At 53.4% G+C, this 19,058-nt stretch overlaps 1 protein-coding gene and 1 pseudogene across 4 annotated transcripts; one reads left to right on the forward strand and one right to left on the reverse strand.

Moving 5' to 3' along the window:
* Positions 1–27: 27 nt before the first annotated feature.
* On the forward strand, positions 28–18,473 carry CPSF4 (cleavage and polyadenylation specific factor 4). 3 transcript variants are annotated; one of them, XM_030796926.1, is made up of 8 exons: positions 28–276; positions 5,900–5,950; positions 9,186–9,338; positions 11,341–11,436; positions 11,790–11,883; positions 13,469–13,541; positions 15,062–15,232; positions 17,538–18,473. In XM_030796926.1, the coding sequence occupies exons 1-8, from the start codon at positions 174–176 to the stop codon at positions 17,604–17,606; spliced, it is 810 nt and encodes a 269-aa protein (XP_030652786.1). In that variant the 5' UTR covers positions 28–173; the 3' UTR covers positions 17,607–18,473. The 3 variants fall into 3 exon arrangements, with proteins under 3 accessions (XP_030652786.1, XP_003278115.1, XP_012351800.1); XM_003278067.4 differs by having other exon boundaries at positions 15,137–15,232; XM_012496346.2 differs by lacking the exon at positions 11,790–11,883 and having other exon boundaries at positions 15,137–15,232.
* Positions 3,982–4,612, reverse strand: LOC100600010 (annotated as a pseudogene). The gene has a single exon (XR_004026499.1). The product of XR_004026499.1 is annotated as an SAP domain-containing ribonucleoprotein pseudogene (transcript).
* Positions 18,474–19,058: the final 585 nt, after the last annotated feature.

Here is a 19,058-nt window from a genome sequence, read left to right on the forward strand (position 1 = left end):
CAAGGGCCGGCGCGGGCTCCGGGCGGTCCCGGCATCCCTCGGGCGGCGGCGGCGGCGGCAGCGGCGAGGCGAAGCGAAGGAGGAGTGTGTGCGGCGGGCCCGGCGGCGGGTAGAGGCGAGAGGGCTACAGGAGACCGAGGGGGAGCCGGGCCGGTGGGGCCGCCGCCGCCGCCATGCAGGAAATCATCGCCAGCGTGGACCACATCAAGTTTGACTTGGAGATCGCGGTGGAGCAGCAGCTGGGGGCGCAGCCGCTGCCCTTCCCTGGCATGGACAGTGAGCGCGGGGCCCGGGCGGGAGGGCAAGAGCGACTCGAACCCGGGACCCGCTGCTCTGTGATCCCGAGACTCCTTCGTCTCGGTCCTGAGACCTCCCCCGGCTTCCTCTGGATCCTGGGACCCCTCCCCTTTGGTCGCGGGACTCCTCCCTGTAGGTCTTGAGAGTTCCTCCCACCTTCTCCGAGTCCTGGGACGGACCTCCCCTTTAGTTCCTGAACTCCCTCATCTGTGGTCCCGGGACTCTTCCCGCCCCATCCTGAGACCTCCTCTTCTGGATCCCGGGACGCTCCCCCTTGGTTTCAGGACGCCTGACTCCCAGGCCCCTATTTCAACCGTCTAGGGACCCCTTTTCCCCTCACTCGGACTCAGGAGTTGACTGCCTCGGATCTTTGGCCCCCTGCGGCTGTTCAAAGGTAATCTGTAGGAGGGTAGGACCTTGTCTTTTCGCTTAATTCTTGAATAAGCGTGGGTTATCCTGGATTGGAACTCTCCCTCAACACTCTCCCAACTACAGGAGAGTACTAGGATATCGCACTCCCTACCTCCCGCCCCCGCTACGTTGAGCGTCTCTTCTTGCTTTCATCAAAACTAGGCGGTTGGAGGAGACGTGCTGAGGGAAGGACCACCTTTCTGTAGGAGACCCCAGCTAGACTCTCAAACTCCCTTCTAGGACTCACTCTCCTGGGAGCTCATCCCTAGTTTTTTGCCTGTGCCTACTTTTTTCTGGACCCCAACTCTGAGTTATTCATCACACCCAGCAGCTGGTGTGGACCCTTGGCCTGAACTCCCTTCACTGCTCCCCTTCACATGGGAAGCTCCTGGCTTCCCACCTCCTACTTGGTGGGATATCTTGTACTTTAAAAGAAACCAGTAGTTTTCTTTGTGTCTTCTTTTCTATCTGGACATACTTGAAATCTAATGGTATAACCTTAAAGTTTGGGGGCTTGTGGAAGTCACTGAGTTCAATCCACAGATGGGGAAACTGAGACCCAAGCGGGGGAAGGGACTTGCTGACAACCACTCAGTGCATAGCAGAGGCGGGCAAGCTCTCCAGTGTTGTGTGCTGTGGCCCACAACTACCAGCCAACCGCTCCCAGCAGCCTCACTCCCCTCAGGCAGTCACACCTTCTCTTGCACATGTGACCTCTGAGTCTGTCCCTTTATGTGGTTTTTTGTTGTTTGTTTTCTTTTGAGACAGGGGCCCCTCTGTCACCCAGGCTGGGTGCAGTGACACAATCATGGCTCAATGCAGCCTCGACTTCCCAGGCTCCAGCAATCCTCGCACCTCAGTCTCCCAAGTAGCTGGGACCACAGGCGTGCACCAACACGCCTGGCAAATTTTTTTGTGTGTATTTCTTGGTAGAGACACTATTTCACCATGTTTCCCAGGGTTGGTCTTGAGCTCCTGGGCTCAAGTGATCCTTTTACCTCGGCCTTCGGAAGTACTGGGATTACAGGCATGAGCCACTGCACCTGGCCTAAATATATATATATATATATATATATATATATATATATATATTTTTTTTTTTTTTTTTTGCTGCCTGTCCCACAACTTTACATGGTGATACTTCTGTACAAGATAGTTTCATTGGAAATTAATTAAGTCTTCAAGAAAAACAAGATAGTGCTTATAAGGAGACATCATCAGAACACCCTCTTTGACACAGGCACAAACACCATCACCAGTGTACACCCCGTAAAAAGCAGCTGCTCAAATTCACACACACACACACCCCCTCTTACCTACTCCTCGACTCTTGTGATCACTTCATCCTTGCACATGTGGCCTTTTCCTGTCTTTTTTTTTTTTTTTTGAGACAGAGTTTTGCTGTTGTCACCCACGCAGGAGTGCAATGGTGCGATCTCGGCTCACTGCAACCTCCACCTCCCAGGTTCAAGCAGTTCTGCTGCCTCGGCCTCCTGAGTAGCTGGGATTATAGGCGCCCGCCACCACGCCCAACTAATTTTTGTATTTTTAGTAGAGATGAGGTTTCATCATGTTGGCCAGGCTGGTCTTGAACTCCTGACCTTAAATGATTCGCCTGCCTCGGCCTCCCAAAGTGCTGGGATTACGAGCATGAGCCATTGCGCCCAGCCGGCCTTTTCCTGTCATGATGGCACTAGCTTGAGACCATGGAACCACCCACGCAGGGCAGCTCTTTTCCTCCCACCCTTCTGCCACCTGACACATCCACAAGCCTGTGAGGGGAGGTACAGTGGCTAGGGGCCCACATACCTGTTCCTGAGGCCAGGGACACGCCTAGCCATAGGTGCTGCCCCAGCCAGGGCTTCAGCGTCGGTAGGCACCCTCCACACTCACTGCTTGTCCACATCCTGTTCAGTTAAAGCCTAGTGAGGCCACAGCCCTTCCTCACCCATCCCTCTTCTTCATCCCCATCTGAGTTTTAGGAAGAACTGTCACTTTGCCCATAAGGCGTACTCATCCCATCCACATGAGACTCAGTTCCCAGAACTGTGGATTTCTGAGCAGAAGCAACTCTAACCTCTGAAGGGAGAGACCAGAATTACTTTCAGAATTTTTTTTTCTTTTTTTTTTTTTTTTGAGACAGAGTCTTGCTCTGTTGACCAGGCTGGAGCACAGTGACGCGATCTTAGCTCACTGCAACCTCTGCCTCTGGGTTCAAGCTATTCTCCTGCCTCAGCCTCCCAAGTAGCTGGGATTACAGGCATGTGCCACCATGCCTGGCTAATTTTTGCATTTTTAGTAGAGATGGGGTTTCACCATATTGGCCAGGCTGGTCTTGAACACCCGCCTTGGCCTCCCAAAGTGCTAGGATTACAGACGTGAGTCACCGCACCTGGCGACTTTCAGACTTTTTGAGATGCAAATGGAGTGACCTCCCTGTGACAGCCGTAAGTTCTATAACCTCAGCTGTGTCCTAGCAAAATCTGCCTGCTTCCAAGAAGCCGAGGAATCTTTTGTGATTTAGCAAGGGGAGGCATGTTAAGTGGGCTTCAGGGATGCTGTTGTTGGTTTTTCAGCAATTCTAAAATGGTTACTTGTAGAGGAAACTGTTTCTGATGCCAAGGTCAGTTTAGTCTGGCAGCCAGGGTTGAATTCCTGGACTCATCAGAACAGCTGGTCCCTGGACCCCACTGAATTCCAGCACACTCCAACTGTGGGAATGAAAGGCTGTGCTTTTTTTTTTCCTTTTCTGTTTTTTTTTTTATTAACAAGCAACATAATCGGCCGGGTGCGGTGGCTCACGCCTGTAATCCCAGCACTTTGGGAGGCCGAGGTGGGCGGATCACGAGGTCAGGAGATCGAGACCATCCTGGCTAACACGGTGAAACACCATCTCTACTAAAAATACAAAAAATTAGCCAGGCAAGGTGGCGGGTGCCTGTAGTCCCAGCTACTCGGGAGGCTGAGGCAAGAGAATGGTGTGAACCACGTGGGGGCGGAGCCTCCAGTGAGCTGAGATCGTGCCACTGCACTCCAGCCTGGGCAACAGCGAGACCCTGTCTCAAAAAAAAAAAAAAGCAACATAATCAAAAACAAAAACACAACAACCTTAAAGCTGAAACAGCAATAAGTCAAACTGCTGGAGCAGTTCACAGATGTACCTGGGGTACATGCTCCCTCATTGCGAGGCAGGACGTAGGCACATGACTGCATTTAGTATATATGTGACCAAGAAGAATGAGAGAAATGGAAGACACTGGAGAACAGAAAGTATCAAGAACCTTTCATCAGGCAATCCCAAAGCACTCTGCTCCTTTCCTCTTCTTTGCCTCTGTATCCTCTGTGGTTCCAGTTCCAGCTGAACTTGTGACAATCCCAAATTGCTCCTTCCTGTTTTTCAGTTTCTCATCATCTTCAGACTTTCTGGAGATCGAAGAGACATTCAAACCAAATCTTTGAGCTCTTTCCTTCGGCTTATCCAAGTTAACTGTAGGTTTGTTATCAGATGACAGACTTCTGTTGGAACTGAAGAAATCCCAAACCTAGCTGCCTGAGCAGCTTTCTTACTCTCCAAGCTCACAGATACATTGAATCGTTCAGCCCTCCTCTGCATTCTCTCAGCCTGTGGTATTTCAGATGTAATTTTCACCACTTTCTTCTCTGCTGCCACATCAACAGTTTTTTTCAGGGGGTTCTTCCTATTTGACAAGAGGTTTGTTTCTTCTTCTGTTTCATCTCCTAGTACATCTTCATATGCCTCCTCTTCAGCGTGTTCTTCAAGATATGCCTGGAGTCTGTGGATAAGATCTTGCTTTATTCCCTTGGTCTCCAAACCACAAGCAAGACATTCTTGATTTAGTTCAGCAAGCTTCAGCTTATGGAGCTCCACCATCTCAGTTACCATCTTGTTACCCCTCCGGGTGTGCTCTTTTAATAATTGTATGTGGGGTGGGGTGCGGTGGCTCAATCCTAGCACTTTGGGAAGCCAAGGCGGGCAGATCACGAGGTCAGGAGTTCGAGACCAGCCTGTAATAATTGTAGGTGGGCCAGGCGTGGTGGCTCACTCTGTAATCCCAGCACTTTGGGAGGCCAAGGTAAGTAGATCACTTGAAGCCAGTAGTTTGAGACCAGCCTGGCCAACATGGCAAAATCCCATCTCTACTAAAAATACAAAAAAATTAGCCAGGCGTGGTGGTGCACCTATAATCCCAGCTACTCAGGAAGCTGAGGCAGGAGAATCTCTTGAACTGGGGTGGTGGAGGTTGCAGTGAGCCAAGATCACACCACCGCAATCTAGCCTGGGCGACAGAGTGAGACTCTGTCTCAAAAAAAATAGAAAAAAAAAATTGTGTACGGATGTTGTATATTAAAAGCAGTCCCGTTTCTGCACTTAACGTGCTTCCCGCTGGACTAGCATCTCAGAGGCACTGCCTCTTCCTTGAAGCCTGACCCTCCTCAGAGGCCCTGATTGTCTGTACTTCTGTGAGATCATTCCTTCCCTCTGCCTCATGTTAAGGTATCCGTGAATTCGCCCTCCTGGAGGAAGGTGTGAGCTAGGGGCCATTAATTTATTTCTGTGTGTCAGGCACTTTGGCTCAACGCCTGTAATCCCAGCACTTTGGGAGGCCGAGGTGGGTGGATCACCTGAAGTCAAGAGTTCGAGACCAGCCTGGCCAACATGGTGAAACCCCGTCTCTACCAAAAATACAAAAATTAGCCAGGCGTGGTGGCAGGCGCCTGTAATCCCAGCTACTTGGGAGGCTGAGGCAAGAGAATTGCTTGAACCTGGGAGGCAGAGATTGCAGTGAGCCGAGATCGCACTACCGCACTCCAGCCCAGGCAACAAGAGGGAAACCCCATCTCAAAAAAAGAAAAAATTATTTCTGTGATCTTGTACTCCAGCTTTCCTTTCCCCACCCGCTCTTAACTCCTTGAAAGGATCTTGTATACAGGAGGCTCTCAAAGCACTGGGTAATGACTGCTCTCAATGTATGTGTCTCATTTTGTAGGGCATGACTAACTTACGCAGCTTCTTGCTTGGTTGGGCTTTGCATATTTTTGCTATTTTATTTCCTGTACCCTGAACCCTTGGTGGGTCAGAGGTCAGAAGGGTTCCCTCCCACTGTCTTCAGACATCGTCAATAGCAAATTGCACCTCTTTGATTCCTCTCCTTTTCTCTCCTTTCTACAGAGTCCGGGGCTGCTGTCTGTGAATTCTTTTTGAAAGCTGCCTGCGGCAAAGGTAAGAAACTCCGGGCTCCCTGATGTGCCTCTGGAGGCGCCCTCCCACCTCCTTGTCCCCTGCAGACTTGGAGGCTGCCAGGTCTCTGGCTCACATTGCTTTCTACAGACTAACGATCTCTGCAGATAAAACTGGTTTGGACAGGCTAGGACCCTGATGGGGTGTTCCACCTGAAACCTAAACGCAGGACTGAACCTGGCTCTAAGGCTGCCTTATCACTTCGCATTCCCCGTGGCCACAAGCTGACCTGTGACATGGAGAGAAGCCCCCAGCATTGAGACCCTCAGGAACTTTCTTAATGTCACAGAGTTAATAAGCGGTGGAGCCCAGTGTCTGAACCCAGGCCTTTCTCATTCCACAGTCTCCACGGGCTCATGGTTTTCTGGCCTCCCATCAAAACACCCCATGATAACCCATCTTGCGGGGTCTTGTTCTCGATAACCAGCCCCCAACACAGACTACACAAGACTACTGAGGTGGGAGAATCCCTTGAACCAGGGAGTCAGAGGTTGCAGTGAGCCGAGATCGTGCCATTGCACTCCAGCCTGGCAACAGAGCAAGACTCCATCTCAAAAAACAAAAAAATCTTGCTTTATTCCCTTGGTCTCCAAACCACGAGCAAGACATTCTTACTTTAGTTCAGCAAGCTTCAGCTTATGGAGCTCCACTGTCTCGGTCGCCATATTGTTACTCCTCTGGCTGTGCTCTTTTAATAATTGTATGTGGGCCAGGCTAATCCATCAGAAGTATCACTAGGGGCCAGGCGTGGTGGCTCACGCCTGTATCCCAGCACTTTGGGAGGGTGAGGCAGATGGATCACCTGAGGTCGGGAGTTTGAGACCAGCCTGGCCAACATGGTGAAACCTCATCTCTGCTAAAAATTCAAAAATTAGTTGGGCATGGTGACGCCTGTCTATAATCCCAGCTACTCGGGAGGCTGGGGCAGGAGAATCACTTGAACCCGGGAGGCGGAGGTTGCAGTGAGCCAAGATTGCACCACTGCACTCCAGCCTGGGCAACAGAGCGAGACTCTGTCTCAAAAAAACAAACAAACAAAAAAGAAGTATCACTATGCACAACCTTAACTTTCCATGGTCTGGGCATTTTTCTCCCTGTAGGAAAATTTATTTAGGAGACTTAAATATTAATCAGAAGCTTGAAAAAGGGAGCAGAGAATCAGAGCAAAGGGCTGGTTTTAATGAATGGTTTTGGTGAGTTTTGCTTCTATAACGTGGTCATTTACCACTGAGGTAGGAGACTTTCTGGCAGATCAGCCAGGCCAACTTCACACTGTTCAGTCAGAACGTCATTACCTCCATTGGGCTTCTGGTCTCATTCCCATGTCTTTGCTCAGTAATTCTGCCCTTCTGACCAGCCACCTTCTGTTAGCACAGGCATCCCTAACACAGGGCATTCTGACTGTCTCTCTGTTGACTAATACAGTAGCCATTAGTCACATGTGGCAGTTCAAATTTAAGTAAAATCAAATCGCATTTAAAACTTAAAATCGTCAGACACACTAGTCATATTTCAAGTGCTCAGTAGTCACACGGGGCTAGCAGCTGCCATATTGGACAGCAGAAGCGTACAGCGACCTCATTCTAGTCAGACCTCCATGGTGGTCTTGCCAGGCCACCTGTTAGAAGTCCCACACATCCCCAGAGGCTGGCTGTGTCCCGTCAGGTCCTGTCCCAGAAGGGACACGTCCCTCCATATGTATACATCACATTTCCTCAATTCTGAAATTGGTCTTTTTTTTTTTTTTTTTTTTTTTAAGAGGCAGCATCTTACTCTGTCACCCAGGCTGGAGTGCAGTGGCACAGTCATAGCTGACTGCAAGCTCGACCTCCTAGGCCCAAGTGATCCTCCCACCTCAGCCTCCCCAGTAGCCAGGACTAAAGGTGTGTACCACCATACCCAGCTAATTTTTTTTTAGATGGAGTTTTGCTCTTGTTGCCCAGAGCAACAAGAGTGCAGTGGTGTCATCTTGGCTCACTGCAACTTCTGCCTCCTGGGTTCAAGCAATTCTCCTGCCTCAGCCTCCCGAGTAGCTGGGATTACAGGTGCACACCACCACGCCCAGCTAATTTTTTATATTTTTAGTAGAGACAGCGTTTCATTACGTTGGCCAGGCTGGTCTCGAACTCCTGACCTCAGGTGATGCACCCGCCTTGGCCTCCCAAACTGCTGTGATTACAGGTGTGAGCCACTGTGCCTGGTCCCCCAGCTTGCTTGGCTGGCTTACTTACTTACTTACTTACTTACTTACTTATTTATTTATATAGTGAAGACAAGGTCTCAGGCTAATCTTGAACTTCTTGGCTCAAGTGATTCTCCTGTCTTGGCCTCCCAAAGTGCTAGGATCATAGGTGTGAGCTACTACACCCGGCCAAGTTCATCTTTCTTTTTTTTTCTTTTTTTTTGAGACAGAGTTTTGTTCTTGTCATCCAGGCTGGAGTGAAATGGTGTGATCTCCAGTCACTGCAGCCTCCGCTTCCTGGGTTCAAGCGATTCTCCAGCCTCAGCCTCCCAAGTAGCTGGGATTACAGGCACCCACCCCCACGCCCGGTTAATTTTTTTTTTGTATTTTTAGTAGAGACAGGGTTTCACCATGTCGGCCAGGCTGGTCTCGAACTCCTGACCTCGTGATCCACCCGCCTCAGCCTCCCAGCACCTCCCCACTTTTAATTCCTCCATCTTACAGGAATATCTGTGAGATCATGAGTAACTTTTTTTTTTTTTTTTTTTTTTTGAGAAGGCATCTTGCTCTGTTGCCCAGGCTAGAGTGCAGTGGCGCGATCTCTGCTCACTGCAAGCTCTGCCTCCTGGGTTCACGCTATTGTCCTGCCTCAGCCTCTCGAGTTGCTGGGACTATAGGCGCCCGCCACCATGCATGGCTCATTTTTTGTATTTTTAGTAGAGACGGGATTTCACCGTGTCAGCCAGGATGGTCTCGATCTCCTGACCTTGTGATCCGCCCGCCTCGGCCTCCCAAAGTGCTGGGATTACCGGCGTGATCCACTGCGCCCAGCCATGAGTAACTATTAAAATGTAAAATGTCTGTCAGAGTACTGCCTCAAATCATGTTGCCTTCTGTGAGGGGGACCTCTGCCCCTTTCCAGGACGTGATGCCTTCAGGTGGCTCCAGGAGTTAGGAAGTGAAGGTACTTCAGCTTCTTCAGGCCGGGCTCAGGGTGGCCTCTCTGCTGACACCCTGTCCCTATCTTGCCGGCAGGGGGCATGTGTCCGTTTCGCCACATCAGCGGTGAGAAGACAGTTGTGTGCAAACACTGGCTGCGTGGCCTATGCAAGAAAGGGGACCAGTGCGAGTTCCTGCATGAGTATGACATGACCAAGATGCCCGAGTGCTACTTCTACTCCAAGTTCGGTAAGGCGCCTGGAGTCCTGGAGGCTCTGCTGAGAACCAGGGTGTAGAGGGGTCCGCTGGCTGCTCAGTGCCCACACTGTCTCTGCCTGCTTTTCCGATCTTTCCATTCTCAGAGGAGAAACTCTGGCAGAGCCTGCCAGCCTCAGCCAGCTTTTAGGGGACAGCATGGCTATTTTCTGCTCATCTCTTTTTTTTTTTTTTTTTTTTTTTTTTAAAGACACAGGGTCTCACTATGTTTCACATACTGGTCTTGAACTCCTGGGCTCAAGTGATCTGCCTGCCTCAGCCTCCCAAAGTGCTGCGATTACAGGCGTGAGCCACCACGCCTGGCCCCGCGCATCACTTTGGAGTGCTTCAGTGTTTGGAGCTCTTTCAATCACTCTGGGATTTGAGGCTAACGAGGGTGACCTGGAAGCAGCGAGTTGTGCAGCTGGCTGCATTATGTCCGTGGTTGGTTTCTGTCCATGTCCACCTTCTCCCTGAAACCCACTTCTCCCTCCAGCGTGGGCACTGCCTCTCAGGCCCGAGCTCGTTCCTTCTCTCAAGGAGCCATGATCCTGGTGACATCTCAGCCATCCTAAACAGCCCTTCAAAATAACAGCCTCAGATGTGTCTTCTGGTAGCAACAAGCTTGCCTTGAGCCCTGCTTAGAGAATGCATGGCCTCAGCTGTCCTGAGTGGCCTGCGTGGAGAAGCGGGAGACCGTGTGGAGTCAGTGGGGCTGGCACAGAGTCTGGCAGAGATGTTGTGCTCCCTGCTGGAATGAGTTCCCAGGGTCCCTGCTCAGGTCTGCACTTCGAGGTTTCCCAGGAAGCAGCTCTATGGGTCAGCACAAGGCTGGCTCTTGTCCTGTGCAGGGAGCCCGGCAGGAGGCTGGAATCCTGCAGGGAGCCAAGGAGTGCAGGGTATGCTTCATGCTTTCAAAGCACTGCTGTTGGAGGAGACATTAATTATTTCAGCATCCCATCAGGCGTGGCCTGCTGGCTTATTAATGAGAGCTGTGGCTTGTTTTGTGGAGGTGGCATAAGCTGAGAAGAAATAGGACCCAAGCTTCCCAGCTCCCCAAGTGCTGTCCCTGTCATTGTGCAATGTAGCATGTTCCCCCCGACGCCTTGCCCATAGCAGCACTGGGACGGGGCAGTGACCTGCCATCTGTCCCCAGAGGCAGCAGCTGGCTCTCCTGGGCAGGCTGTCAAGGCACCGCTATTCAAGTGGCCTGAGGGTCGCTCCTTCCTTGCTGACAGCCCTGGTGCAGGACACACTGTCTGCAGCTTCTGTCACCTGCACCACAGACATTGGGTTGAGGGCCCCCTTTCCAGGCACTGGAGGGACAATGGTGAAGAGGTCCTTGCCCTGTGAAGCCTTCACTCTGTGGTCCAGGGAAAGAGGTAGCTGATAGGCTATGAGACGAACAGAGAAGAAATTGCTTGTGACAAGTGCTCTGAAGGAAGGAAACCGTGACCAGAACCTTCTCTAGGCTGGGTGGTCAAGGATGAGGGGATTCCTGAGCTGGGAGTGGAAGACTAAGAAGGGGCTGGTCCTGGTGCAGGGGGACCCATGTGGCTGGGAGGTGGCAGAGGCTGAGCCTGTGGAGGGGCCTGGGGAAGGAGTTTGCATTTCCTCTGGATTTTGAGCACAGTTGTAAACGTGGATTGGAGAAGGTAAGCCTGGAAGCGGGCAACTACCCAGGAAGGCGGTTCTCAGTGCTGGTGGTCCCTGGGGCCTGCTGCTTCGGAGAGAGCCAGGTCCACAAGTGCTTCCCCCTACCCTTGTCCCAGCTCTTAGATGTGAAGAGCCAATCAGAATGGAACTTCCTGGTCTCAATGGGTGCGTTTCCATCACAGCTCCGCTGCACAGGAAGCTGGGGCTCAGAAACACTCTTCCCTGGCTCTCAGGGCTCATCAGGCCAAAACTGGACACCAGAACCTGTTTTCCTTCGATGAAGCCAAGGTGGGCCTGGCCCCGGCCTTCCCAGTGGCCTCACGTCTGAGTTTCCCTGCAGGGGAGTGCAGCAACAAGGAATGTCCCTTCCTGCACATCGACCCCGAGTCCAAGATCAAGGACTGTCCTTGGTATGACCGCGGCTTCTGCAAGCACGGTAGGTGCCAGGGTGGGCTGGGCCCCCGGCAAGAAGCCAGTCCTCCCTTCTCTGCCCACATGACCCTGGAGGCTGCCAGCTGGTCTACCTGGGACATCTCCCGCTACCTGTCCCAGCAAAACCTGACATTCTGCAGCTAGTGGCTTTCTCACACCCCTCATCTCCCTTGACTCTCCCAAGAATGCTGGGTGGGTGGTGGTCCACCTGCATTTTTGATAAGGAGGCCAGTGTTGGGAGGTGAGGTCCCTGCCCCCTGTCTCCCATGAATGGGAGACAGCCAGCATTTGAAACCATGCTCCAGCTCTCTAACTGGTAGAGGGGACATCTAAGTGACCAGACACTTGGCTCTGCAGGTCCCCTCTGCAGGCACCGGCACACACGGAGAGTCATCTGTGTGAATTACCTCGTGGGATTCTGCCCGGAGGGGCCCTCGTGTAAATTCATGCAGTGAGTAGCCAGCCGCTCCGCCCTCTACCCCAGCTTCCGGCCCAGGCCCTGCTGCCCTCGGTATCTTCCCTGGGCCAACTGAGCCTTGGTCACTGGGTGATGTCAGTACCAGGGCCAAGGGTGGGGGCAGGAGATGGGGAAGTAATCCCTGCTTATGGCCACCAATGCTTCCTAAGCCTGGAGGTGGCTCTGCCTAGACCAGCAGCTGACCTTTCTTGGGTCATGGGCCATCTGGTAATGTAATGGAAGCTGTGGGATACAGACACACATGTAGCCTTGCGTATCATTTAGGGAATTTGGGGACTTCCAGTTAAGAACCTGTGCCCTAAAGGAAGGAAACTAGAATTTCAGAGCCTCCCATGTGGAGGCTCAGGAAACCCTGAGCTTGGGGTTTCACATAGAATAAGTAGTCGTCTAACAGTGAGGGCAGGAGAGAACGCACCCATTTCACACAGCAGCACACTGAGGCACAGGGCTCAGTCCCTGGCCAAGGGCACATGGTGGCAGGTGGTGGCACCTGGTCAAAGGCAAGTCTGGGCCGGGTGTGGTGGCTCACGCCTGTAATTCCAGCACTTTGGGAGGCCGAGGAAGGCGGATCACGAGGTCAGGAGTTCGAGACCAGCCTGGCCAATATGGTGAAACCCCGTCTCTACTAAAAATACAAAAATTAGCCAGACGTAGTGGCGCATGCCTGTAGTCCCAGCTACTTGGGAGGCTGAGGCAAAAGAATCACTTGAACCCAGGAGGTGGAGGTTGCAGTGAGCCAACATCGTGCCACTGCACTCCAGCCTGGGCGACAGAGCGAGACTCCATCTCTAAATAAATAAAATAAATAAATAGCAAGTCTGTGAGCCTCCGAAGATGGGTTTTCATTCTTGCTCCGTGGGGTTAGCACCCCTCTTGTGGCTCTATTTTCTTGTCCTTGGAGCCCAGTGCCCATCTGTCACTTTGGTTGTGGACCCGGGCTTCTGCCTGGGGTGGCACTGGGGCCGCAGACAAGCCTTCTCTCCTCCCGGCTGCCTCGCTCACACTGCTGAACCTACAGCAGGATAACAGTCTCCAGGTCTGTGGGGACCCTGGTCCCTGCTTCTCACTGCAGGGAAGTGGCTGGTGCTGTCACTGGGTCTCACTCCCTAAATGAGAGTGCAGGCACCTGCAGGTGGCTCAAGGGCAGACCGTCACCAAGTGATGGGAGGAGGGGCTGACACCAGACCCTGTGGGGACCCTGTGGGGAGGGGGGCTTCCCTGTGTACAGCTCCTGTGGCGCAGCAGGCACGCACCAGCACAGCCTTTGTCATTTCCAAGAAGCACTGGCCATGAGTCTTCCAGCTCGGTGTAGGCAGGGTTGGGTCTGAGCCCAGGCAAGTCAGTTCTGTTCTCCCCGCCACTCCTGTGGCCTCCCAGGAGCAGAGATGAGTGCCAGCCACCACCCCATCCATGCAGCTTGTGTCAGTCACTTTGTGCTGGGGCAGCTGAGTGTGATTTTTCTAGGGCTGGAATTTAAGAGCATCGCCTGGCTTCTCTTCTCATCCCCTGTCCCCCACTCCTTCTCTTGTTCTCATCCCCTCTGGCTGCTGGTGACCAGCCCTCGATTTGAACTGCCCATGGGAACCACCGAGCAGCCCCCACTGCCGCAGCAGACACAGCCTCCAGCAAAGGTACGGTGCTTGCTTCCTCGGTAGGAAGGAAGTGCCTTTTCTACAGCGAGAACCTCAGCGTCCCCCAGGGGTGCAGTCTGCCTTAGACCCCGCTGGACAACTTGGGAGAGAAGGGGAGTCTCCCAAGTTCCCGCAGAAAAGTCAGGAGCAAAGCCGTGTGTATCTCCCTCAAGAGACGGAGGGCCTCTCACCCTAGAACCTCAGCAAGGCCAAGCGCAGCAGCAGACACAGTCCAGGCGCCATGCAACTGGCCACCCATTGTGAGATGGGGCTGCCTGGTTCAGCATTGTCTGCCCCAGGGCTGGCATGGAGGGCAGCCTGGGCACCGTGTCTGCTGCTCTTGCTCCTGGGTCAGACCCTTTATTTTGCAAATAGGGAAACTGAGACTCCCAGAGAGAGGGACTTGCCTGAGGTGACACCACTGGGCAGGCGCAGGTGTGGCAGCAGAACTGACCACTCTGGCCAGCACCGCCCCTGCTCCTGTGGAGTGGAGGTTGGGAGGAGGGGCGAGAACAGGCCCGGCTGGCTCCAGTTTTCTAGATGAGGGGCCCCACAGCCAAGCAGCTGGTCCGTTCCCTCAAGCACAAGGAGAGGGGGAAATGCTATAGACACATGGGGATCTGCAGCAGCCTCTCAATGCCAAGGACACCCTGAGTTTGGTTATGGGAGTCGGGAGTTGAGCCAAGAGGAAGGGCTGGCGTCAAGGCAGGGCGGGCATCAGGCAGGGCGGGCATCAGGCAGGGTTCCCAACAGGCCCACCAAGCCCAACCACCTCCTGAGCCCAATGCCTCACCTTCTACCCTGCTGGGCTCTGGACTGGCTGCCAAATCCCCACCAGCCCCGCTCAGTGCTAGAGGCTGAACAGCCAGGAGAGGATGCAGCTGCGTGGAGGCGCCAATCACACTGAACTCTTGATGGGGACAGCCAGGAATTCCAGGTGTAGGTGCAGCCGTGCCAACCTGGGGGTTTTCTAGCTCGGGTTCTGCACTTACGGGCCAGAGCCAGGAGCCCACCTGGTGGGGAGGAGGCCCTGCTGTGGAATCCCTACCCCAGGAGCCCCAGCCCTCCTCCTGGCGGGGCTCCCTAGAGGAGGGTCCTCTCAGCCCAAGAACGCAGCTCAGTGTGTCAGGCTCCAACTGTTTTTCTGTGACTTGCTCGCCGTGTAGGCTGCTAAACATCTGGCTGAACCAAGCGTTCATCCTGACCTGAAGCCAGAACCTCAGAAACCAAAGTAAGGCCTGATCATGCCCTCGCCCCACTGCCCCAGAGACCTCCTCTTGTCTCTTTGATGTTTTGTTTTCTATTTTATTTTTCGTTTTTGTGTGTCTGCATGGTGTTTTTCGGGCAGTGGCTTCTGCCATCATCACCAGATGTTTCTCACTGTCCTGAGCTGGGCCGTCGTGGAAGCCCTTCTTCCTGCCGTTTGCGGGACGAGTCCCGCCCTCTTTTTTCCTGTCCCCATCGGTAGTCTGCGTGCACGTGTTTTCCACAGTAAAACCGTGTTGTGTAACTCTTTCCAGCAAAGTAACAATCCGCCATTACAAAGGTCGTCCTCCTTGATCCAGTTAACGAGTCAGAACTCTTCTCCCAATCAGCAGAGAACCCCGCAGGTCATCGGGGTCATGCAGAGTCAAAACAGCAGCGCGGGCAACCGGGGACCCCGGCCACTGGAGCAGGTCACCTGTTACAAGGTGAGTCCCTGGGCTGGGGGACAGGGTGGGGTCTTCCCTTACTATCAGTGGCTATTCCCTCATGCCCCATGTTTGGTGAAATGAGAAAAATGAAAACATTCGTTTTTGCTGATTGTAAGCATAAAGTTACAGTCTAGTTACCATCCACTGTGGTGGGCTAGAGACTGTCCTATTTTCTGCCACATCGCATGGAGGCACGGTAAAGGATGGTGAGAACGCCTGCCAAGTGAATGGACGGGGCCTGCAGGCAGGTGAGGGAAGCCCCCAAGAGGCCGGGAACAAAATAGAAACACTGATCCAGGGAAGGGTGAGCCCTTGGAGCCACTGGCTGTCCTGGGGGCATCCTTGGATCCTGCAGGGCACACCCGATAAAACAGGACACTGGGTTACAGCACCCCTGTCCTCATCCCCTCCCTCAGTACATAAAATGGGACTCAGGAGGGGTGAGCTTCAAGAAACCTCCTCAAAAACTGTCCTGTTCACTCCTGGCTCTGTGGGAAGCGGGGAAAGGGGAGGGAAATCTCTTGATAGTTTGATGTTATTGATGGGCCCTTACGTGAGTCTGGGCCTGTATTCATGTCCTTGGTTAAGGCTGGAAAGTTACAGAGTTTTCTAATCTAAAATCGCCCCAGGATTGGTGTGTCCCTGGCACTTGGCAGGAGCAACCCCCAGTACTCTTTGAAGAGTATGTTCTCAACCCAAGGCACACACAATTTCTATGGCTGGAGTCTTGAAGAATGAATCCAGATTAAAAATCACAAAACAGGCTGGGTGTGGTGGTGCACGCCTGTAGTCCCAGCTACTGGGGAGGCTGAGATGGGAGGATTGCTTGGGCCCAGGAGGTCAAGCCTGCAGTGAGCTATGACTGCACCACTGCACTCCAGCCTGGGCGACAGACTGAGACTCTTTGTCTCCAAAAAAATAAAAGAGCATGGAAGTGGGGCGGTGTGTAGAGCACACTTAGCTGTTACCTTACCGCCCTCCAGGCCTGTTAAGCCGAACCACTTCTGTGCAGCAAGCGCCCTTAAGTCCTGGAGCCTTAGAAAGGTAGGGCTGACCGCCCCTGTCCACAGCCTGTCACCCCATTAATGTCAGAGACACTTCATGTGAGTCCTGGATTCCCCAGGGTCAGCTATGGGGTCTGACAGACGTGCCAGATGCTGTGAGCAGGGTGTGTGGTCCCTCCCCGAGCCATCATGCTAGCCCTACAGCCCATCGGCAGCCTCTCCATACAGAGTCACACCTGCAGATCAGATAAAGTTGAAAACAGGGACAGCTGGGTGCGGTGGCTCACGCCTGTAATCCCAGCACTTTGGGAGGTCGAGGGGAGCAGGTCACAAGGTCAGGAGTTCCTCTGGCCAGTTCCCCTGGCCAACATGGAAGAAAGAAAACAGGGACTGCAGAGCCAGGGAATAGAGCTGGCAAGAGTGCTGGGTTCCAACTGGACAGAGCCCCTCAGGGCAGCAGGGACTCGGGGGTGGGTGTCAGTACAGAGTCAGTGCCCCCAGCTGCCTCCTGACCCTTTTGTTCAGTGCTTGAGGCTGCCGTTTTAGAAGTCATAGAGTAAAGAGAAGCTACGGAAAGGCCTGGATAATCAGGACTGGGATGAGGCAGGGTCAGGGCTGGATTTGTCACTTGGCTCTGCAGGCTCCCCTTACCCAAGTCTAAGCATCGTCCCATCTCTCTGATCCTGTAATCAAAACCTGTCCCCAAGGTAGCTTAGGTGTGTCACAGCCACGAGGGAAAACGTTGGGTACAGCCCACCCTCTGTCCCCAGCACTGGCTCCCCAAGGGAGGGGAGGCTGGGACACTTCTCATGCTGTTCCCTCCCATCTCCTGCCAGGGAACCCCAGACCTTGGCTCAGAGGTAAGTGACTGGCCTGTGGTGCAGAGGGGCTTGGTCCCCAGACGGGGTGGCGGAGCTCAGGTACCACGGGCCACGGGCTTCTCTTTGTCCTGCTACCCACTTGGGAGTCCTTCCCTAGGCAGGCCCTGTGTCCATGTGGGAGAGTTGTGGGCCTGAAAGAGCTCCCTGGAGAGTGCTAGCAGGTCGCCTTCTGGTGGCCTTGTTCTCCCTTGCATCTGCTGAGTTGCTGGCTAGTTTCTGCATCACTGCACTTTCCATCCTGAGCTCCCTCACCCTCCAATTTGAAAGAAACTCTGTACCACTGAGAATTTCAGAGTCGTGTCCCGACTGGGGACTTGGTGGATGATTCGGGATTTGGTGGGCACTACCTTAGTTGAAAACTGCATTTGAACAGTGTTATTGTCTGTCTCTCCTCTTCCCATTTCTTGCTGTTCCCAGTGTGGCGAGAAAGGACACTACGCCAACAGATGCACCAAAGGGCACTTGGCCTTTCTCAGTGGACAGTGACAGCAGCTGGAGCCAGCTCCGAGCAGCCCGGGGGCCCCACTGTTGGGAGTGTGCATTTAACTGTTTCATGCGCTTGTTGGCGCGACTGTGGCTCAAGCTGGCCCACAGACACGTGGGTTTCATCACTCTGAGGGGCCACGTCTGTTAGTTTCCTATCATTTTGCCGTAGTATTTTTTGAAAAAGGGACATGTGTCCCACGGGTCCCTGCAGTCGACATCCTGTTTGGCTGGGCATTGATGTCTCCTTTCTGGGACTCCCGGCACAACTCCCCTCATCCAGGGAGGGAGGCAGCTGCTGGGGAGGGGCTTGGCTAGGTAGTTCTGTGTGGCGATGGTCATTCCCCTCATTAAACACCAGTTCTTGGTGACGCCAGGGGCTCGTAGGTCATTCAAAGCTGTGGCCGGCTCACGCCTGCTTCCTCCCTCCCTGCCCTGCTGAATCCTAAAGCTGTGCCTATATCTGTGATTTGAATGAGGGAGCCCTTTGGGGCAAATTCAGGTGCCCCCATTGCCTCAGGCTGGCCCTGGTCCCAGGTGGCAGCGGTTGAGGAGGGGTGCAGGGCTCTCAAGCCTGAGGTTCTCTTCTCTGGGCTTTTCTCTTGGGGTACATGCCTGACAGTGTTTAAGGTGTCCCTTGAGCTGGAGCTGCAGACTTTTAAATAGATGACCCCTTCAGATCATCTGTGCCTACCTCCTGCCCATCAGGCGTCTACACTGTCACTCAGACACCTGTGGCACGTGGAGGAGACTGCCATGTCCTGAGCCTGGAAAATGTGAAACTCTCCTGCAACCTGCTGGGCATGTGGGCCTGGCCACGTTCAATTGCAAGAACAATTTTTATGAAATGGATTAAAGCTTGTTTTTTAAGCCATGTCTCATTACTTAAGGGTCTCATGCCAACCCTTTTACACTGGCTGCAATCACAGCCTAGCTTTCTTGTCCCTTTCAACAAATGTCAGCCTCACAAAGGGAAGTGCAGCTGCCCAGAAGGCCTGCAAGCAGCTGGTCAAGTCTGGGAGTCTGACCTTTGGAGCCAGCAGGCAGGTCCTCCACCTCAGCTCAGATGTCTGGTGGCACCTATTTCTGGGGCACACTATCCCACCTCCAATGAGGCTCTGATGAAGAGGAAGCAGGGAGGCGCCGCCATAGCCCCTCACTTTTCCCCATCACCCCCATCCCACTAAGCCTTCTGCTAGAGAAGCCTCCTCAGCCAGAGGGCCATAATCCCTGCAGCCTGGGCGTGAGTGCTGCCTGAGGTCTCTCCAGACAGTGCCGGGTCACCTCACCCTGTAGCCCTTGATGCCCCAGGGTGATGCAGAAACACGGGACGTGGGCCATCCAAAAATCCCCTGCCTGGAGCCACAGGACAGCTGGGGTGGGGTCTGGCACTCTCAGGTACACAAGCCTTTGTGTTACACCATAAAGGGCCAGCCAACTAAAGACCAGAGTGTC

Source organism: Nomascus leucogenys, chromosome 17 (assembly GCF_006542625.1).
Source record: "Nomascus leucogenys isolate Asia chromosome 17, Asia_NLE_v1, whole genome shotgun sequence".
In the NCBI taxonomy this organism is placed as follows: Eukaryota; Metazoa; Chordata; class Mammalia; order Primates; family Hylobatidae; genus Nomascus; species Nomascus leucogenys.